The 23,514-nt window shown below is 35.8% G+C and overlaps 5 protein-coding genes across 5 annotated transcripts; 3 read left to right on the top strand and 2 right to left on the bottom strand.

Moving 5' to 3' along the window:
- Positions 1–2,132: 2,132 nt before the first annotated feature.
- Positions 2,133–3,035, top strand: LOTGIDRAFT_145364 (hypothetical protein; the record flags this gene model as incomplete). The annotated part of the gene is made up of 1 exon (XM_009057867.1): positions 2,133–3,035. The coding sequence occupies one exon, from the start codon at positions 2,133–2,135 to the stop codon at positions 3,033–3,035; it is 903 nt and encodes a 300-aa protein (XP_009056115.1).
- Positions 3,036–6,719: 3,684 nt separating this feature from the next.
- Positions 6,720–10,961, top strand: LOTGIDRAFT_175580 (hypothetical protein; the record flags this gene model as incomplete). Its single annotated transcript, XM_009057866.1, has 4 exons — positions 6,720–6,784; positions 8,377–8,480; positions 10,183–10,265; positions 10,845–10,961. 4 exons carry the CDS (start codon positions 6,720–6,722, stop codon positions 10,959–10,961), a joined length of 369 nt encoding a protein of 122 aa, XP_009056114.1.
- A 439-nt stretch (positions 10,962–11,400) lies between these two features.
- On the bottom strand, positions 11,401–11,760 carry LOTGIDRAFT_175579 (hypothetical protein; the record flags this gene model as incomplete). The annotated part of the gene is made up of 1 exon (XM_009057865.1): positions 11,401–11,760. One exon carries the CDS (start codon positions 11,758–11,760, stop codon positions 11,401–11,403), a length of 360 nt encoding a protein of 119 aa, XP_009056113.1.
- A 664-nt stretch (positions 11,761–12,424) lies between these two features.
- LOTGIDRAFT_175578 (hypothetical protein) lies at positions 12,425–13,003 on the bottom strand (the record flags this gene model as incomplete). Its single annotated transcript, XM_009057864.1, has 1 exon — positions 12,425–13,003. The coding sequence occupies one exon, from the start codon at positions 13,001–13,003 to the stop codon at positions 12,425–12,427; it is 579 nt and encodes a 192-aa protein (XP_009056112.1).
- A 1,681-nt stretch (positions 13,004–14,684) lies between these two features.
- LOTGIDRAFT_175577 (hypothetical protein) lies at positions 14,685–17,194 on the top strand (the record flags this gene model as incomplete). Its single annotated transcript, XM_009057863.1, has 3 exons — positions 14,685–14,726; positions 15,093–15,105; positions 16,710–17,194. 3 exons carry the CDS (start codon positions 14,685–14,687, stop codon positions 17,192–17,194), a joined length of 540 nt encoding a protein of 179 aa, XP_009056111.1.
- Between the last annotated feature and the right edge of the window lie 6,320 nt (positions 17,195–23,514).

The following is a 23,514-nucleotide window of genomic DNA, read 5'->3' as shown; positions in this document are numbered from 1 at the left end:
ATCTTTTTTATCCAATCCAAATCTCTTTCCGGTTGACAGCCTATAAAATCGCAGCCATTTGTCTTTGGCCATTCATTTGCACCATGGCAGCCCAACCTATGATTGTTGTGCAACTTGTGGAAGTGGATGACAGTCCTGTCAAAGTATTTACCCGCAATGGTAAAACTGTCATCATCACTCCGGATGACATCTACCTTTTGGAAGAGTCGGCGGTGAACGAGACACCTCGAAGACGGAGAATCACTCCAGAGCTGTTAGCCAGCGTCCGTCAGAGGTTCCGTCACAGAGTTCGTCGAAGGCTCTTCTAAAAGGAGTGAGTTAAAAAAACAGCCCTTTTCAGGGCTACCTAATCAAAATAAAAGAGTTCCCTTTTCCTTGGGTTTTACCCCTTGAGATTTCCCTTTGGGATTTCCCCTTGAGGTTTTACCCTTGGGATTTCCCCTTTGGATTTCCCCTTGGGATTTCCCCCTTGGGATTTCCCCCTTGGGATTTCCCATGACGTCATCGGGATTCCCGTAGGGGTTTCCCCAATGACGTCATCTCCCTAGCAACGGAAGTCACGCATGCGCATCCTTAAACCGGATGTGACGTCATCCCTAGCAACCATTATGACGTCATCCGTTGCCTAGCAACCAAAGTTCCTAGCCCTAGCCCCCTACTACTCCTATAGACACTTAAAGATGGGTTCCCTTATTTCTATTTATGAAAATGAAAATGCTAATACTTATATAAATAGAAAGTGCAGGTATTCTAATGAATTGGACAAATACCAGTTTGTCTCACATATCCATAATTAATTCATAATTAGCTAAATTATTAGAGAATTACCAGCAGAATTCCAACGAGTGACCAATCAAGAAAGGTCAATAAGTCTTTTTTGTTTATCCAGACTGTATACATGGACATTTATAATTGGTTAAAACTCTAAATTATATGCATTAAGAAAATAATGATATTAATAATTCATGATAATTCATTAGAAACATCAATTAATCAAATAGTTTGCCTAATTTGACACTAAAAATAAGGAAAACCATCTTTAAAATCAATAATTTAAGGTCACCGATTGGTGCAGTACCTAAGCACAGCTTAAGAATATCCTCCCCCCAACCCACAAAACAAGTTTAATCAAAATATCGAGCTTAGCGATACATTTTTTTTTTAAAACTTAAAGGGACAATTCGCTTTTTTTTGTAGGTCGAAAATGATTTTTGCTCAAATTTGTGAAAACCATATGCCCGAATTTTTAACTTAGCTCGTGAGTATTGTTTGTTATTGTTTTGGCAGAGTATTTTCACTCTAGAACATATGATACTACCCCCTATCTTGAAAAATAAACATGTCCTAAACAAACCACCATAGAAACTAGATTATCAATTTTTATTTATTTTTATTTTTATATGAAAGAACATATTGTTATTGGTAATAATTACTGTACTGTCAAATATTTTTATTTATAAATCAAAGCTGCCACTGGGTATATATTACCATGCCTGACAAGCTTTCTTTAAAATCTTACAGGGAAATGTGATCGTAAATTGTCGGCACCCTGTCGGTCGGTCTGTCCGTCAACAATAGAGATCTCGGTCAAAGCCCAAATAACGATTTAGCGGTGTACGGATATTGAGTTATTATGTCATAATTTGTTTGTGGGCACAATAGAACCTACAATTTTCAATGGATTTTGATGATGTGAATACCGAATTGATAAGATCTCGATCATGTTCGAATTTGACTCAGTAAAATCGTGTGAAAATGTTGAAAGCTAACAGTCTACAAATATCAAAAGGTTCAAAGGCCATGGTTCATGGTCTCGTTGCCACGTTCTAGTTAATAATTGTATTTGTTATTTTCAGATGGATAACTACAAGAAACTGCTCATGGTGGTCACTATATCTGTTGGTTTGATTATTCTATTCTATTTAAAAGAAACAGAAATTATACAACCACACATCACCAAACTACATCAATTCGTTTATCAAATGACAAACTATAGTCAAATATCTGTTAGCAATTCTAGTACAGACAGTTTAAAATACTCTAGAATTATCAAGCAGGATATTCCAGTGAAAAATAAAACAATAGTTATCCTGAATAGTCCTTACTGGTGGCCAGATAAACTAATACCAAATATGTTTGATAAATGTGAAATATCGACATGTCGATTTCATTATAAAGAACCATTTAAATACGTCAATGACAGTGATGCTGTTATTTTATATGCAGTGGGATACTCTTCCAGATTGTTGACAAGAAAACCTAAAAATGGACAGATTTGGATATTTGCCGTGTTTGAATCTCCAATCTTTTCTTATTCACAAGAATTTAATAACGCAATATTAAAAGACAAGATAAATTGGACTATGACTTACCGACTTGACTCAGATATTCCAGCACCTTATGGTATTGTCAAGAAAATTAGTGGACAATCAAAAAATTACACAAAAATTATGGCAGAGAAAACAAAATTAGCAACACAAGTAGTAAGCCATTGTTCAACGCCAAGTTTACGTGAACGATACGTTAAATCATTACAAAAATATATATCAGTAACGGTTTACGGGCGATGTGGACCCGAGAAGCAAAGGAGTCGAGATAAACATTTGTTTCAAAACATTGAAAAATCATATAAGTTTTATTTAGCTTTTGAAAATTCTTTGTGTCGTGATTATGTCACTGAAAAATTCTTTATCAGGCAAAACAGTAGTATTGTTCCTATAGTGAGAGGTGACGGTAATTACCAACATTTCTACCCCAATAATTCCTACATAGATGTGAGAGATTTTAAATCAATTTCTGATTTAGCCAAATATATTCAATATTTAGATAGAAACGATACAGCTTATATAGAATATTTGAAAGCCAAAGAAAATTACGTTCTCACTGGAGGTACACCATATAACGTGGTAGAACCATTTTGTCAAATGTGTAAGATGGTTAACAATCCGGATAAATACAGGAATAGTTACTCTAATGTTCAGGATTGGTATAGTAATGGAGCTTGTAGAAATCCAACTGACTTAAATATAATGTGATGTAATGTAATGTAATGTAATGTAATGGAGCTTGTAGAAATCCAACTGACTTAAATGTAATGTAATGTAATGTAATAAAATAATGTGTTTTAATAAATTGAGCTATATATAATTTGGATCTTTATCCGGTAGCCGACCTCCGTCTGTCGTTCAATATATCCGGGAGCTGTTAAGATCAATTTCTATGATGGTTATTATGATTATATATGGCGGTATATGGACTTACTCCAATCACTTCAAAAATGATTTCTTTCCGTGCCAAACACGAAATTCTACCATCTATGACTTTTCGTTGAAAAGCTTTTGTCACATAAACTAACCAATTTTTATATGTATATGCTATTCAATAAATATTCCATAATGATTTGTCCTTGGTTTGGTGATAAAAGGGTCTGGTAGCGAGTGCCCTCTCTACGAGAACGTTTATCTATGTCTGCTGGACTAGGAGTAGGTGAAGGGTATCTTCTAATAATACCACAGTGGCGGCTCCATGGGGAAGGGTATCTTCTAACAATACCACAGTGGCGGCCCCATGGGAAAGGGTATCTTCTAACAATACCACAGTGTCGGCTCCATGGGGAAGGGTATCTTCTAACAATACCACAGTGGCGGCCCCATGGGAAAGGGTATCTTCTAACAATACCACAGTGGCGGCCCCATGGGAAAGGGTATCTTCTAACAAAACCACAGTGTCGGCTCCATGGGAAAGGGTATCTTCTAACAAAACCACAGTGTCGGCTCCATGGGAAAGGGTATCTTCTAACAAAACCACAGTGTCGGCTCCATGGGGAAGGGTATCTTCTAACAATACCACAGTGGCGGCTCCATGGGGAAGGGTATCTTCTAACAATACCACAGTGGCGGCTCCAAGGGAAAGGGTATCTTCTAACAATACCACAGTGGTGACATCACAATCCCTTACCACAATTGGGTCATGAGATCACATAACTTTACCACGCTAGGTTGACGAGACAACATAAACTTATCATCCTAGTTAGCAATGTCAGTTGACCTTGATCACTGCACAAAGTGGGTGTCAAGAGAAGACAACTAAATTTATGTGCTTCCTGTGCAAGGAGCGCTGTTTTCTATTTAGAACTGCAGTAAACATGCTATGCAAGAAAGACAAACACTTATAATAAATGACAAGTTAAGTCATTTGAAATGAGGTTCTGCTTTGTGAAATAGTTCATTCATGGTAAGAATTTTAATTTTACTTAGGATGAAATACCTGATGTGTTTCTGTGTGGAAAACAGAGTTCTGTATTTTTCTAAATTGCAATTATCTCCCTTTCCCCTTCAATATTTATAGTCTGTTTCAAAATTTAAATAATAATGATATACAATAAATCAAAATAAAATGATTTAAAAAAAATTTTATCAAAAATATTGTGAGACTTATAATAAAAAAATAAACAATAATTCTTTCATTTAGGAATGAGATATGGCAATCTTATTTTCTCCCTGGTGATATTTAAAATGGACCATAGGTAAACATGATTCAGTAGGGGAGATAAAAATGTTCAGAGAAGTTAGAGTAACTTCCCTTCCTGCATCACATTATTTTAGGTGGGGCCAAAAGAGCAACATTTTTTAACTGTTGGATTTTGAGATGTTGCAGTTGAATTTAAAAAAAATATTTTATTATTTGATATATTTAAGAACTTAAGCTGAAAATTATATTCAAAAATTCTTTTTTTCAGTAAACATTTATCATCTGACATTGCTATCCTAGTGTCAATATATGACAAACCCTTACCATCCTAGTGTCATAATATCATTAACTCTTACCACCATAGGGAAATGATATTACGAGACCTTACCACCCTAGGGTCATGATATTACAAGACCTTGCTAACCTATTGTCACGAGATCACAAGCTCTTACCACCCTAGTAACATAATATCACACGCCCTTGTCACCTCAGGGCCATGAGATCACACAGCCTCCGCACCTTAGGTTCATGAGATCACATAAACTTACCACCATAGGGTCATGAGATCACAAGCCTTACCACCCTATGATCATAACATCACAAGCCCTTACCACCCTAGGGTCATGATATACCATAAATGTACATCACGTACCTTATGGTTTTGTTATTACACACTTACCACCATAGGGTCATGAGATTACAAGCCCTTACAACTCTAGGGTCATGAGATTTTAAGCCCTTACAACTCTAGGGTCATGAGATTTTAAGCCCTTACAACTCTAGGGTCATGAGATTTTAAGCCCTTACAACTCTAGGGTCATGAGATTTTAAGCCCTTACAACTCTAGGGTCATGAGATTACAAGCCCTTACAACTCTAGGGTCATGAGATTTTAAGCCCTTACAACTCTAGGGTCATGAGATCACATAACCTTAAAATCATAGGGTCATAATATCCCAAACCCTTGACACCCTAGGTTCATAAGCCCACATACCCTTACCATGCTAGGGTCATATGATCACATGCTCTTACCACTCTAGGGTCAAAAGGTGGTAAGTGCTTGTTATCCCATGACCCTAGGGTGGTAAGTGTTTGTAAGATCATGACCCTACGGTGGTAAGGCTTTGTGATTTTATGTACCTTTTATGGGAGGTAAAGTTATCTAATCTCACGGGCAGTAAGAGCTTATGACCCTAGGGTGGTAAGGGCTTGTGCTATTATGATATTATGGACCTAGGATGGTAAGTGATTGTAGTCTCATGAGCCTAGGGTGGTAAGGGTATATGGTCATTGGAACATAGGATGGTAAGGGTTTGTGATATTATGCACCTAGGGTGGTAAGGGTGTGTGATATTATGGCCCTAAGGTGGTAAGGGTATGTGGTTTCATGAACCTTGGGTTGTAAGGGTATGTGGTCATTGGGACATAGGATGGTAAGGGTTTGTGATATTATGAACTTCGGGTGGTAAGATGAAGTGATCTCATGACGCTAGGGTGGTAAGTGCTTGTTGTGCAATGAACCTAGATTGGTAAGTGTTTGTAATAACATGACCCTAAGGTGGTAAGGGTATGTGGTGGTCTACTTTTACACCTAACACTAACCCTAAAACCCAAGGCCTTACCCTATGCCTTACCCTATACCTAACCCTAGGCCTACACTTACCCCTAACCCTAACCTCTTAAACCCTAACCCTGAAACCCTAGGTCTTACTCTATGACTTAACCTAGGCCTTACCCTAGGCCTAACCATAAAACCACTACCCTAGGCTTAACTCTAATCCTAGCCCTAACCCCAACCCTAATCCTAGGCCATACCCTAGGCCAAACCCTAGGCCTAACCCGAGGCTTAACTCTAGGCCAAGGTTAGGTTTGGTTGACGCTCTATGTCCACCCCTAATCTGTCTCTTTTTGGCCAAATCCGCCATTTTCTTTTAAATACTGGTCGGATTTTAAGAGGTTAAGGTAATAATGTTTTTACACTGCGCTCAGCTAATGGGTGAAGGTCAATGGTCGATCTCGTGGCTACTGGTTGGAAATTTCCCTTCCAAATGAATCTCTAAAACTTCTATTCTAAATTCCTGGCTTATCCGTCTCGTCGGACCATGTGGGAGATCTGGCGACAATCTGTCATGTAATGGTTCTAGCTGTAAGGTGTATAATTTTAGCAGATTCGTTGGAGAGAAAGAAACATGGCTTATATTGAAATAAAGAGGACTGTATTCTTTTTACGTCAAATCAATCATAATAGACATGAACATCAAGCCAGACTTTGTTACGTGCATTTCAAAATGTGATAATCTGGACTATTATATAATGTAAGTATAACTCTATGCCTTACACTACGCCTTACCCTAGGTCTTACCCTAGGTCTTACTCTAAGCTTTACCCTAACCTAGGACTTACCCTAGAACTTACCCTTACCTAGGCTAACTCTAGGCCTCAACCTAGGTCTTACTCTAGGTCTTACCCTAGGCCTTAACCTAGGTCTTACCCTAGCTCTTACCCAAACCTAGGCCTAAATCTAGGTTTAACTTTAGGCTTTAATCTATGCCTGACCCAAACCTAGGTCTTACCCTAGGTCTTACCCTAGTCAAACCTTAGGTCTTACCCTAACATAGGACTAACTCTAGGTTAAACTCTAGGCTTAACCCTAGGACTTACCCTTACCCTAGGTTTAACTCTAAGCCTTACCCTAGGCCTTACCCTAGGACTTACTCTAGGTCTTAGCCTAGGTCTTACTCAAACCTAGAACTAACTCTAGGTTTAACTCTAGGCCTAACCATAGGCCTTACCCTAGGCCTTACCCTAGGTCTTACTCTAGGTCTTACTGTAGGTCTTACACTAGGTCTTACCCTAGGTCTTACCCTAACCTAGGCCTAAATCTAGCTTTTACTCTAGGCCTTACCCTAGGCCTTACCCTAGGTCAAACCTTAGGTCTTACCTTAACCTATGACTAACTCTAGGTTTAACTCTAGGCCTTACCCTAGGTCTTACCCTAGATCTAACCCTAAGTCTTACCCTAACATAGGACTAACTCTAGGCCCTAACCCTAGGCCTTAACCTAGGTCTTAAACTAAGCCTTACTCTAGGTTTAACTAGGTCTTAACCTAGACCTTAACCTAGGTCTTACCCTAGATCTAACCCTAACCTAGGCCTAACTCTAGGTTTAACTCTAGGCCTTACCCTAGGTCTTACCCAAACCTAGGCCTAACTCTAGGTTTAACTCTAGGCTTTAACCTAGGCCTTACCCAAACCTAGGCCTTACCCTAGGTCTTACCCTAGTCCTTACACTAGGTCTTACCATAGGTCTTACCCTAGGTCTTACCCTAGCCTAGGCTTTAACCTAGGCCTTACCCAAACCTAGGCCTAACCCTAGGTCTTACCCTACTCCTTACACTAGGTCTTACCATAGGTCTTACCCTAGGTCTTACCGTAACCTAGGCCTATAAAGTCTAAACCCTGTTCCAAAACATCTTGCTTGACCTGTCTATTCTTTAATTCAACTCGTTTTTTCATCAACACCTTAAACAATGCCAAATTTCCAATAACAGAAAACCTTTCATGCAACAGCAGCAACATTATCTACCTTATTTCATGTACAATCTGTCAAAAACAATACATTGGGGAAACTAAAAATAATTTAAGAACACGATTCAATGGCCATAGATTTGATATTAATCACAATCTCGACAAATCGGTGGCGAAACATTTTTAACCAGTGGGACCACAGAATAAATAATTTCCGGGTTACCCCTATTGAAAAAATACACGAACAAGACGATATCCCAACAAGAACCTACAGACTTCTTCGAGAAAATTTCTGGATAAATACATTAAATACAATGCAGCCAAACGGTCTTAACGTCCAGGTAGATTATCAAATAATTCCTTTTGTTATGCTTTTCAGTAGTACAGCTTGCCCAGCCATACCAATCGTCAAAGAACTGTATAAGGAACTACAACAACATTTCCCTGATATATTCAAAAAAAAATTAGTTATTCCATTTAAACGTAATAAGAATTTGAATGACATTTTAGTCCACGGAAGATTAAAAGCCATAACAACGTAGAGCTTTTTATTTTTATTTTAGATTCGAGTTAATAAATATTTACAGATGCTCCTTCCGATTTAATCGTTTTATATTTCTCCTTATATTTTTGATTTATAGGATGTTGGTTACCGAAATAAAAAACTATGATCTCCAGTAACCTTTTCATACTTTTGGATTTTATCTGATATTCTAAGGTTTTTATTATTTTATTATTATTACTTTATTTTGTCGTTGATTGATCTGAATTTTCTGTGCTTTCGTAATTCCAATTATATATTATATATACCTAACCTAGGCCTAACTCTATGTTTAACTCTAGGCCTTACCCTAGGCCTTACCCTAGGTCAAACCTTAGGGTTTCCCTAACCTAGCACTAACTCTAGGTTTAACTCTAGGCCTTACCCTAGGTCTTACCCTAGATCTAACTATAACCTAGGCCTAACTCTAGGTTTAGCTCTAGCCTTAACCTAGGCCTTGCCCTAGGTCTTACTCTAGGTCTTACCCTAAGTCTTACACAAACCTAGGACTAACTCTATGTTTAACTCTAAGCCTAAAGCTAGGCCCTACTCTAGGCCTTAAAATGGGTCTTACACTAAGCCTTAACCTAGGTCTTACACTAGGCCTTACCCTAGATCTTACTCTAGATCTAATCCTAACCTAGGCTAACTCTAGGTTTAACTCTAAGCCTTACTCTTGATTTAACCTAGGCCTTAACCTAGGTCTTACCCTAGGTCTTACCCTAACCTAGAACAAACTCTAAGTTTAACTCTAGGCCTTAACCTAGGCCTTACCCTAAGCCTTAAACTAGGTCTTTCCCTAGGTCTTACCCTAACATAGGATTGACTCTAGGCCTTACCTTTGGCCTATCCCTAGGCTCTAGGGCTAACCTAGGACAAACTCTAGGTTTCACTCTAGGTCTTACCCTACTTAGGTCGACAGGCCCTCACTAACTTAAGTCCAAGGGCCCTCACCCACTTAGGCCCACGGACCCTAAACCGCTTAGGACCACGGGCCCTCACCCACTCAAGTCAACGGGCGCTAACTCACTTAAGTCCAAAGGCCCTCGCCAACTTAGGATCAAAGGCCCTCGCCCACTTAAGTCCAGTGGCCCTCACTATAAACAAAAATCTATGGAAGGTATCCCATAAAGTTTCTTAAAGTTTTAACAAAAAAATCCAGCTGTTAATTTTATAACGCCAAACATTTACGTTAAAGGTTACATTACCTTTTAATGTTCGTTATGGAAGCTGTTAGTAAACTACTGTTCGGATTTGAGTAAAATAAACACCTAACAGTAGAGAAATAATTGCCTCTTACGTTTTTCTAAATATTTCAACTAAATGTAACGAGCCATTATAATGCCAATCGCCGAATCTAGGTCAAACTGCTTAATTAACAATTAGTACTCTCCATTTTTAATTAACCCTTTTAAAACAAATTCAGTTTGATCAAGAAGTTACATAGATATAAATAGCATACTTTAGAAATAATTTCAGGTATAAATTACGACGTTAAGCGGAATGTTAAGCGGAATGTCCCTTTGAGTGGAATTGCAGGAACCACAGACGTCTGTGGGGGGGGGGCGTACCCAAAATCTACCCCTTTCTTGACCTATATACTCTCTGCTTGACTTACATTTTAAACTTTTATCTAACTTTCAGAATTACTTAAATTTGAAGTTAAAGTTGAGTTACCTCCCTTTGGACTACATTCAGACAGAAATTCGTGGTACTGTGAAAACAACGTAAGTAGGATTGAGATGACAACTTTTGGGCACTTGTGCATAATATGGAAATAGTCATTTCTTGAACTAGGTTAATCTAATTCTGAACACACAATATTGGTACAAATAATATTTATATATAATGTGTATATAATATACTCTCTAAAATATCTGACTTGAAAACACAAGTACATAGTATAATACTAATAAAACCAATGTAAATATAATCATTCTGCCATGTTTTGCAGTACTCTTTCACCAAAAGTACCATATTCTATTAAGGGTTTATCATCAAATTTTGCACATTTTGATTGTCGTGACAAACCAGCTGTTGATAAAATACTTTCGACGGGAACATTAGACCTATTTTCTACACTACAAGATGCTGATCTCACTGAATAGGGTACAAATATATTCATATCAATGCCAGCTGATTTTATCAAGGTTCTCAGCCAACGTGATAGAGTTTGTGAACCAACTGGTTTATAAGGTTGAACAAAACTTAATAACAACTGTGTGCAATCAGCACGTAAATCGACAGTTCTTTGTATACTTTAACAATACACAACCTATCATCAAATGATTTAATATTAATTTCAGCTTGTTGATAACCTGGCCTTGTTTGTTTCAAACCTGATTCGAAGATTTGATTTATGCACAGAGATATTTCGAATATCTAGAGAAGACAATGATTGGATCCGTTGTCCTGATAATTAGGCTAACAGTTTACCTGCTTTAAAGCTCGAGATAATTTTCGGTAATTTTAGTTTCAATGTGGAAATAAAAGGATTCCAATCATTAACAAAATGGATAATATTACCTACTGGGAATAAATCAGGATTTTCATCTAAGCTTGCTTCTTGTAAGTATCTTTCTCCATTTTCCTGAATTTGGAACTGTTGCTCTTTCGATCACTGTCGTAATTGCCTAACGGCAATAACCTAAAAAATGCTCTGAATTTTTATTAGAGTAACCTCTTCTGAAATTATTTGGGTGAGAATGTAAGGATTATAATGTCCCGCAAACGAGGAACAGATCTTTCAGATCTTTAACTGTCTTGGACAGATCACCTCCAAATAAATATTCTGATGAACCAATATTGGCCCCTGGATTACAAATCGGTTTGAATCTTGTATTCAGATCTGGTTGAAGGGCTTCACGTCTCCTCTGGTTTTCTACGATCTTCAATAACTATATCATCTTCCATCTCATCATTATGAACATTGACAATACCTGTGTTGTCACTTTCCTGCACATGGCGGGCAGACTGAAGGCTTTTCTGATCACCCAAAAGATCGTCAATTTTATCTATGACATCCCGTTCTGTGGGCATTATTCTAGAATGTTTACTCATGGGCCACTCATCTCCAGAATCTTCACTGATATCATGATTGTGAGAACGCTTAAAACCGGATGTTGATATAGAAGTCCGACTAGATGACGGCTGTTGTAAAGAAGTCATCTCATTAAATGAATTCTTATGCAAGTCTAACATCTCTTTTCTTATCAACTGCATTTCTTGACTCTGAGTATGTTTATCAGCCTTATCCAAATTGATTGAATTACGTGCACCAAGTACGTCAGCTTGTGCGCTAGTAATGGTGGAAGTCTTCGTGTTACTATTTATAGCCTTATTACAAGGACTGGCATCTGTTTGACGAATTGTCGTCTGCTTATCACCTTGAGTCGAAGGATTATTCGATTTCGTGTGAACTTTTTGATCAATCGACTTTTGTCCTGTTTAACATGTCGTTTCTGACGATGGTCGGCTTTATTGTCATTAAACAACAGTCCAGCAAAATCAAAACCATCATGGTTTTTATCACCACTTGGCGACGTAGTTGCCCTTTTGAAATTTGCTCTCTGAGACTAATGACTAGCAGATCGATTATTTTCGACGACTGGCTAGTTTTGACGAGGCAAAAGGTTTTCAAACCTTTCTAACAAGGTGTTATTAATTCCTATCCAAAAGAAATTTATTTCTTTGGAAACAATGGTTGAAAATACTAAGTTATTTCAGACCATGTGACGGACCGTGCTTACACGGTCGAAGGCGCGATGCAAATGGCGATAAGGTGCGCATGCGCTTCTCAGATAACCTCTAAGACAAACGTCTGACGGTATGTTAGAACTACGGCTTTACCTTCGTTATATACACTGTAGATTTCAAATCCTTATGTCTAGATTCTAAGTCTGTATAGAACATCGTGTTTTCGCGCTGCTTGGTCTATTCTGTTAATAGGTTCTTCTCCTGGTTTGGGAATATCGCTTGAATCTAATCGTAAATCTAATTCCTGGGCCAGTGTAGTTATGCCCTGGGAGATGTTTTTAGCCCGAATATTTAGCCCAAGGAAATCCTGGAAGTTTAGTTTAGAGATTTTTGAATGTCTCCTGAGCCTAAATATGTTTTGGGAGTATGCTATTTTATTAGAAATTTTTAATGATTTGATAATAATAAAGTTGTGTTCGCCTGGTAGTAAAAGTAATTCGTGTTCTAACGTAACATTCTGTTGTGGGATTCTGTTTTGGTGGGCAGTTCCATCTTTAATCGTAATATCACAACGGAAATAAGCGTCAGACAGGAGTAGCCAATTGGATAAAGAATTGATTTCAAACGTTACCCTATCTCCATCGTTTATCTGGGATTTAGAATCAACGGTTGGAGATATGATGATGTAATCCTCCTTTGTCTTGTTAAATCTATACTCAATAGGTTTATATTGATTATATATTGATTCCAGTTTAACTTTATTTGCCATTTTTGATAAGAAAAATTTTACCTAAAATTTTAAACCCATCTCCTTTTTGTTTGGCTTCTAATCTTTTATTTCTGAGTTCTCTAATTTTGCGCAATTCTTTCAATTCATTGTTTTGTTGGACAGTTTTTGAAATGCACTGCGCGGCCTGTGCTATAGAAGAAATGTCCTTGTTTTTTGTAACAAAACTCGCAACTTTTGGCATAAGAGACGTCGACGCAGATAAAAACCCATTCCCACTGTAAGTAAAATTATGCTTTTTAGTGTTTAAGAATAACTCCCATGTTTTTAATACAGAGGCTTTAACATAAAATAGTTGTAAATAAATCTTTTATCAAACTGAATTACAATATTGAATCAAGAAATAATACATTAAATCATTACGTGATGTTGTCAAGGTAAACATAAATGATGTTAAACCGTTGCCTAGGAGGGCTTCTGTAGTATCACTCCATTTTCTATTGTACTCGGTATTAATAGTAATGGTAAATCAAAACTGTCTAGGTTATAGCTGTAGATTTAATTGCCACGTAACTGGTAAAATTGTAATCAATAACCATTTTCATATTGTTGTGCTCATATTCTATTAACTTATATCATTACTTTGGTGAGCTGAAAAGAAAGAATAATATTTGTCAATATTACATTTATATCTGTGATGAATTGACTAATGGTGTATTGTACTATGAATAGGTTTCTATACAATCCACACATAATGCGCATTCCTCAATAACATAGTAAAACATATTATACATTTACCAAAACAATACAAACTGTCGATAAAAAACAATTGTTTATATTACATACCTGTCTCTGAATAAACCTCCATATGTTGTCTAATTATGTGTTATGTCTGATTTTAAGCTGATAAACAACTCTCCTACTAACGAGTGAATGGCTAAAATAGCGACATGTGTGAGTAACGTCTCCGTCACACGTCAGTACGTCAGAAAACACGCCAGACACGTCAGTATATATGTCAAACACGTAAACACGTCAATACGTCGATGCTACCTTACAAACTTATAACTTATGTTTATAAAAACTACTTCATCAAAAAACGAAATTTCAAGAAACTTGCAAATCAAATCGTCATTTTTTAGTCTTTTCAATTCAATTAGTCATTTGTACAAATTTAAGAATTATAACTAACAAAGAGAAAAAGAATCAATGATTTATAGTTGGGTTTGTCAAGAAAGCACGAAGTGGATCCAGTGATAAAGTTGTAGCTGCGTCAAAATAAAGGAGTCTTCATCAATCGCCATTCCGCCGAAAAAGTTAATATATATGTGAAATCTCTTTAAAGTGATACTACGTCTTAGAATGAACATAAATTTTAATTATCAAGAATGGTTAATATGAGTATATATTCATCTGTGAACTTACCTGTGTCATAAACTTACAACAGAATCCCTGTCAAATCTGGAAAATTGGAAAATTCATTAAACTAAGTAATTATTGAAAAACGCTCAATCTCAGTATTAAAACTTTTTCCATAGTTAATTGCATATTTATGGATAATTTCTAAGTTTTTTTTAGATTATCGGATTATATATGGATCCTGTTATGTTATTTATGACACCAGGTATATCTACTGATGAATATAATAATAAACTCTTATTGGCCAAGTTTAAAAAATTTCAATTTTATGTTCATTCTAAGACGTAGTATCCCTTTAAAGAAAATGCCTTATTCTATCCTAAAGTGGCCTCAGGTTTTCCAGAAAGTAAGTCCGTCAGTCAATAAAAAAAAATAAAAAGAGCCTTTTGGACAGACTCAATCACAAACTGGTCACATGTGTTCCATAAAGGTTTAGCATAAAGGCAGAGCGATGGATACAAACCTCGAGGTTGATGAAATTTATGAAACCAATGTAGGCTATGCATGATAAATCTTAAGTATTATTATAAGAATGTTTTGCAAGTTTATTTGAGTTGCTATCAAGTAATCTGTAATAGCTAGATTTGACATCTAAACCTGTGGTGCAGTTTACGGTTGAATGGAGACTACTAACAACAAGTGCATGTATTAACCGTTACAGCTAATAATTTCATCTTATATATCATATTATTATATATATAATTTCTTTTAGGAAAAACCGGAAGGTGTGTAGCCTTCTAGGCGCAATTTTTCGTACTTTTATAAAATATTTCGTTTTAACGAATTAGTTATTTCGCTATGACGAAATAACTAAATCGTTTAAACGAAATAACGTCATATATTCTAGAAACCTGCATCAGATCGCGACTCTTCAAAGTAACAAACAAAGCTAAATTTAAATTTGCTCAATTTTATTGACTGCAACATCAAGAACAGTGGAACACGACCCCCCAAATTGTGGTTGTAAATTAATGGGATTACAAGCTGTAGAGTATTTGTACATATCTGTTCTCTCCAATTATAAGATGTAGAGTTACCTGAAGTAAGGAATACCCTTAGAAAACGACATTTAATGGTAAGTATATATTTATGGTATATGTTGCTTTGATTAGTTGGTGAGTGGGTAATTGGTGTTCTGAAGAGAAAATGTGGGAAGTGATTTGACTTCCCTAGCTTTATTCTTATGTACACATAGTGTAAATGTAGAGTTAAGATTTTTTTTAAATATGGAAACCTAGTAAAATTACATTTACTTCAATGGAAAACCGAGACTAAATGAATTGACAAATGTTACCATACATCAGAATACATGTGGTTTCAATTTTCATGTTTATTTTAATATAGGAAGAATACATCAGACAAGAAATTGAAAATTTACTAAAGTGTCTTGATTGGTAGTTATAATCTTTCAAATGAGATTCAAAATAATTCATAGCATCTTAAGACCTTGATTTTGCCAACGATTTCACTAACTAACAACTAATGGCCTTATGACTCATAAATATATTTTTATCCTGGTCAAATCAAAAATTGAAAAGACTTATGAATCATATGAAAGAGTACAGTAAAAGACGAAACTCGGTTCTGGATCCAATCTGAAAGTATCAGTGGCGGTCTGGATCCAATCTGAAAGTATCAGTGGCGGTCTGGTTCCAATCTGAAAGTATCAGTGGCGGTCTGGATCCAATCTGAAAGTATCAGTGGCGGTCTGGATCCAATCTGAAAGTATCAGTGGCGGTCTGGATCCAATCTGAAAGTATCAGTGGCTGTCTAGATCCAATCTGAAAGTATCAGTGGCGGTCTGGATCCAATCTGAAAGTATCAGTGGCGGTCTGGATCCAATCTGAAAGTATCAGTGGCGGTCTGGATCCAATCTGAAAGTATCAGTGGCTGTCTAGATCCAATCTGAAAGTATCAGTCTCGGTCTGGATCCAATCTGAAAGTATCAGTCTCGGTCTGGATCCAATATAGATGTTCAGCCATAATAAATTATTCCTTGTGTTACAATGCTTTGTATTTTTAATCACAGACCTTTACAAACATGAGAATTATTTCTGTCAAATATATTTGTATATGTCTCTTTGTCATAATTTGTTTTTGGTCACAATACCATGTCTATAAGTATTATTAGTATTATAATTAGTTGGCCTATTCATGGTTTTATGGTATTGTGTAAGGAAACGGTTGTCCATATGTTGATGTGCAAGAATAAAAGTTCATATGAAGAGGCAAATCAATTCTCCACTGAGTTTGAATTCTAGGGAAATGTGTACTTGTAAATATTTTTTGACCTGACTAAGATGTTATAAAAAAAATATTGAAATTAGAGATTTAATGATGTGCTATGAAGAGATCTCAGGTCTAGATGATTTAATGATGTGCTATGAAGAGATCTCAGGTCTAGATGATTTAATGATGTGCTATGAAGATATCTCAGGTCTAGATGATTTAATGATGTGCTATGAAGAGATCTCAGGTCTAGATGATTTAATGATGTGCTATGAAAAGATCTCGGGTCTAGATGATTTAATGATGTGCTATAAAAAGATCTCAGGTCTAGATGATTTAATGATGTGCTATGAAGAGATCTCGGGTCTAGATGATTTAATGATGTGCTATGAAGAGATCTCAGGTCTAGATGATTTAATGATGTGCTATGAAGAGATCTCAGGTCTAGATGATTTAATGATGTGCTATGAAGAGATCTCAGGTCTAGATGATTTAATGATATGCTATAAAAAGATCTCGGGTCTAGATGATTTAATGATGTGCTATGAAGAGATCTCGGGTCTAGATGATTTGAATCATGCTTAACCTTTATGGAACACCTGTGGCCACTTTGCGATTGAGTCTGTCAAAAATATAGTATTTTAAGAGATTTCATATAGTTATTGTAACTTTTCTTTACTTACTTTTGAAGAATAACAGTTCTGTGACTCGTCTGACGTGTTTTTATTTCTTTGACTAGTCTGACGTGCGTACTGACGTATTGATGTGTAACAAAGACGAGTTCTTTGACGTGTTTACTGACGGACTAGAGTGTGTTTAAAACTCGACCTAAACGTTTTAAGGCATTCTCACACTGGAACACCTTAGTGTCACATTGCGATTGAGTCTGTCAAAAGTGTAGTATTTTAAGAGAGTTCAGATTAACTTTTCTTTACCAACGAACTGACTTGTGAGGAATAGAGGTTCTTTGACGTGTATTCATTTCTTTGACGCGTCTGACGTATGACGAAGACCAGTTCTTTGGCGTGTTTACTGACGGACTTGAGTTTTTACCTACTGAGGTGTGGTCAAAACTCGACCCAAACGTTTTAGACATCCTTAAACTTTCTTGGACACCATATGTCACTTTGCGATTGAGTCTGTCTTTTAAGAGAGTTCACATAGTTTGATTAAGTTTTCTTTACTGAAGAACTGACTTGTGAGGAAAAATAGTTCTTTGATGAGTCTGAAGTGTTTTTATCTCTTTGATGAGTCTGACGTGTTTTCATCTCTTTGATGAGTCTGGCGTGTTTTCATCTCTTTGATGAGTCTGACGTGTTTTCATCTCTTTGATGAGTCTGACGTGTTTTCATCTCTTTGATGAGTCTGACGTGTTTTCATCTCTTTGATGAGTCTGGCGTGTTTTCATCTCTTTGATGAGTCTGACGTGTTTTCATCTCTTTGATGAGTCTGACGTGTTTTCAACTCTTTAATGCGTCTGACGTGTGAACTGACGTATTGACGTGTGACGAAGACCAGTTCTTTGACGTGTTTACTGATTGGATTTTGTGTGATCAAAACTCAAACTAAACTTATAAAGGCATGCTTAAACTTTTTGGAATACTTGGGGCCACTTTGCGATTGAGTCAGTTACAAAGGCAGTCTTTTAAGAGAGTTGACATAGTTTATTTAACAATTTCTTGACTGACGCACCAATTTGTGACGAATAGGAGTTGACGTGTTTACTGACGGAAGTTTTGATGTTCCAATCGTGTGATGAAATTTCGGCCCAAACATATTGACGCACACTGAACCTTTCTGGAATACCTCATGCCACACAGATCTTGAGTTGTCCAAAAAAAGCAGCCCTTTGAGAAAGTTCATAATAGTCATGCGCCAACTTTTACATAAACTATTTAAAGAACGAACAATTGGCAATTCCTACTGTTTTGATGTGTTACCGGCGTGTTTTTTTTTTTGATAGCAGAATTTTCTAAATTTAATGATATGTCGTTCTTGCATTTATCCGCACATTCCCGTTCCCGATAAAATCGTGATCGTCAAATTAACCACATATTCTCAAATAACGATTTATTAAACACCGATCAACGTGACATCATGAATAATACTAATCCGGAAGCCAGTTTCGCTTATTTATGAACACAAATTTCCGTGCCGTAACTTCGATTGATGCGTTCCGTATTAATAGAATTCAGGTATGACAGAACAAAAGAGGTATAACTGAACGATAAATGGTATTCAGGTATGATTGAACGAAAGATAGCTTACACGTGATGATTGAATTAATTGCTTAATCTCATAATGAGGATTTATTATACACCAATCACCGACATCAAAATACTGCTAATCCGGAAGCCAAGAACTCACAGTAACACGCGACCGGAAATATTCCAGTAAAAAACGTGCGGATATCGGGGTTTCCGGATTATCGGCAACCGGATAAACGCGGCTCCACTGTTATAATAAAGTTGTGTTCATCTGGTGATTTATAGGGCTATGGGGCGAAGTGAAGTAGTTGCTCGCCTGCTAGGGTGTTTACACATTTACAGCAACCACGGAGTGAAGTGGAGTAGTTGCTGTTAATATGTAAGCACTGTGCACTTGCCGGAGCAAGATTTACTTCCAAATCGCCAGTGATGTGCTGTCTGTCTTGTTGCATTCTTGTTGAACAAATATCATGCTGGGTATCGCGGGCTGACGTAAAGTATTCAACAGGTGGCAGAGCCATGATTGGGAATTATGTAAAAGCAATTGATACAGTATTTTTATATATGTATGTGATGACAAAATGAATCTCATCAGTTAAAGATGAGTTCCCTTTTTTTGATTTATGGAAATGCTAATACTTATATGAATAGAAAGTAGAGATGTTCTAATGACTTGGAAAAATACCAGTTTGTCTCACATGTCCATAATTAATTCATAATTAGCTAAATTAGAAGAGAATTACCAACAGAATTCCAACGAGTGACCGATCAGGAAAGGTCAAAAAGTCTTTTTTTGCTTATCCAGACTGTACATACATGCACATTTATGATTGGTTAAAACTCTTAATTATATGCAATAAGAACATAATGATATGATTAACAATACATGATAATTCATGAGAAACAACAATTAACCTAGTTTGCTTAATTTGACAATAAAAAATAAGGAAACCCATCTTTAAACAGTTTCTCGTCTCAGCGCTAGTCTCATTTAATAGTCTTGCATGAATTACATAATATAATATATCAATATCAATATAACAAGTCAACTTTCTGAATTTAACATTGTTGTTACAATTAAGACTTAGAGTGTTTGTTCATTCCAGTACAGCTTAAGGTGAGTGCTTTAATTTAATCCCCCCCCCCCCACCCCCCTACTAGTCATCTAGTCAACCCCAAAACTATAAGCAGTTATATATACGAGATGTTCTCTAGGATAAATTATTATATGTCATATAATTATAGAACTTAATACTAAATTATATTGTCTCATAAGATTTTATTTTTATACTAATTTTATTTTGTACTGTTTTTAGATATTAGATCATGTCTCATAGACCTATATGGTCGGACGATGATTAATTTATATGTATTTTTTAATGAATTCTATTTTATGTATATTTCATCGTGTGACACGTTAATAAACATTTCTTCTTCTCTTCTTCTTCTTCTTCTTCTTCTTCTAATGTATTCTATCAACACTAATAAAATTTATTTTATTTTTTGTAAAAATTTTTGCTCACAAATTTGAAAAATATCTCTATTTAAAGCTGTGAATTCGCATATTATCTTAATTTGAACTCGCAGTACAGATTAATTTCTAATACTTGTGAAATATGCAAATGTTTCAACAGGAGAGTATCTCTTATAAACCTAAATTAGCAGACGATATAAATTACACTTTCTTGCACCAAAATTTGGAAACTCTTCCTTATAAAGACTGTCAGTGGTTGTTAGTGGGGACACTTTCCCGGGAATTTAACTTAACATGCTCTCTTGCATTTTGAGACTTCTCTGTAAGTCAATTTAATGAATTTTAATGGAAGATTAGAATATCTTCAGTTTGTAGTATACAGTATATGAATTTCAAGCAGCATGTCGACAGAAGTCAACTCGTCGACAAAATTTGATGAGAGAAGTCGTCGACAAAAGGAATATGATCAAATTCCTATCACGGGTGACAGATTTGATTATCAAAGTTTGTTGTTTTTGTCAATTGAGAGGGTTATTGTGATGCGGTATAAATTAGTTCTATTATTTTTTACAAATTGAGAATATTGATGTGATATTTCTGGAGTGAAATTATATAATTGATTTATTTATCATATACCAAAAAGTTTTAATTTCTGATTAAAAGCACCGGAGTTGAAAGCTAACAGGCTAGAAGTTTCAAAAAGTTCGAAATCCATGGGATAATGTCTCGTTGCCACGCTCGGAGCTGTTCACCTTTCTAAATATTATTTTTTTCTTTCATTTTTCGCCTTTATTCTTGGGATTTTGGGGTCATCCCCCACCCTGCCACTGGCCATGTGTGGTTAAATAACATTATACAGGATATTAGTGTGCTCAAAAAGATAGTGCCTAAATAAATATGTGCCTAAATCACTGGATCTAAATAACATTTTACCGAATTCAACCCATATCCCGTCCGCAATCAAGACGAATTAAAGACAATTCCAACAAATTCTACCCAATACGAAAACTCTTTTCTACCGTTAGCAGTTAACCTATGGAATAAACAACCAAAGAATGTAAAATTAACTCCAACAATCTCTGTACTAAAACAACATCTGACTGAAAATGATTGTAAAGTACCACTCTATTTTTATTCTGGGAATAGACTCCCACAGATAATTCACTGCCGTCTTAAGCACTCAAAGAGTGATCTCAATGGGCATAAGTTTTCAATGTTTAGAAAAGATGGGATTCCTTATTTTTATTTATGAAAATGCTAATACTTATATAAATAGAAAGTAAAGGTGTTCTAATGACTTGGAAAAATACCAGTTTGTCTCACATAATTAGCCAAATTAGAAGAAAATTACCAACAGAATTCCATTGAGTGACTGGTCAAGAAAGGTCAAAAAGTCTTTTTTATTGTTTTTTCAGACATTTATGATTGGTTAAAACTCTTAATTATATACAATAAGAACATAATGATATGATTAACAATACATGATAATTCATTAGAAACACCAATTAATTAAATAGTTTGCTCAATTTGACACCAAAAAATAAGGAAACCCATCTTTAAATAATATTTATTCATAAATACATATATATATCAGCTATGGTTTCAGAAACAAATCAAAACTTATATTAATCCGTTACCATTGAATTCAATTTCCAAATTTATAAATACAAGTTTTATGCAATATTTCATTCATCAAGGTCTCGACGGTCGTCACGACCCAACAGCCACCCTGGTCGATCGAGGGCAAAGAGTTTAACATGGATGGTATAGGAAAGTTGATAACTAGTATTGATCAGGCAATTTTCCTTAAGAGACAAACCACCAGGAATGTGGCACGATCAACTGTTAAATTAAATATATCAGATCCCCAGGAAACAACAAATAAAGCAAATAAAAAAATGGGCTTTTATTCGCCAAGTTTAAAATTCTTCAATATTATGTTAATTCTAAGACGTAGTATCACTTTAAAGTGGTACACGAATTCATTTTCAAATCAAAACGGTTTAAGATATTATCATAGGTCTCCGATACTTGCTTAAGGTACTTACCACCTATAATAGTAGATTGACATCTCAGTTAGTCCATTAAGGGTTGATACTTTATAATACTGGTTTGATTCTTACTACTGGTTTGAAACCACTACTAGATTGATAGTTACCACTACTAGTTTGATACCACACAACTACTAGTTAGACACCATACAACAACTAGTTTAATAGTTACCACTACCAGTTTGATACCATACAACTACTAGTTTGATAGTTACCAATACTAGTTTGATACCATACAACTACTAGTTTGATAGTTACCAATACTAGTTTGACACCATACAACTACTAGTTTGATACCATACAACTACTAGTTTGATAGTTACCATTACTAGTTTGACACCATACAACTACTAGTTTGACACCATACAACTACTAGTTTGATAGTTACCAATACTAGTTTGATACCATACAACTACTAGTTTGATACCATACAACTACTAGTTTTATAGTTACCACTACTAGTTTGACACCATACAACTACTAGTTTGATACCATACAACTACTAGTTTGATAGTTACCACTACTAGTTTGATACCATACAACTACTAGTTTGATAGTTACCAATACTAGTTTGACACCACACAACTACTAGTTTGATAGTTACCACTACTAGTTTGACACCATACAACTACTAGTTTGATAGTTACCACTACTAGTTTGATACCATACAACTACTAGTTTGATAGTTACCACTACTAGTTTGATACCATACAACTACTAGTTTGATAGTTACCACTACTAGTTTGACACCATACAACTACTAGTTACACACCATACAACTACTAGTTTGATAGTTACCACTACTAGTTTGATACCATACAACTACTAGTTTGATAGTTACCAATACTAGTTTGATACCATACAACTACTAGTTTGATACCATACAACTACTAGTTTGATAGTTACCACTACTAGTTTGACACCATACAACTACTAGTTTGATAGTTACCACTACTAGTTTGATACCATACAACTACTAGTTTGATAGTTACCACTACTAGTTTGACACCATACAACTACTAGTTACACACCATACAACTACTAGTTTGATACCATACAACTACTAGTTTGATAGTTACCACTACTAGTTTGATACCATACAATTACTAGTTTGATAGTTACCACTACTAGTTTGACACCATACAACTACTTGTTTTATAGTTACAACTACTA

Source organism: Lottia gigantea (assembly GCF_000327385.1).
Source record: "Lottia gigantea unplaced genomic scaffold LOTGIsca_311, whole genome shotgun sequence".
Taxonomy (NCBI): domain Eukaryota; kingdom Metazoa; phylum Mollusca; class Gastropoda; family Lottiidae; genus Lottia; species Lottia gigantea.
Note: the sequence above shows the minus strand (reverse complement) of the source record. Positions and strands in the feature narration are given on the sequence as shown.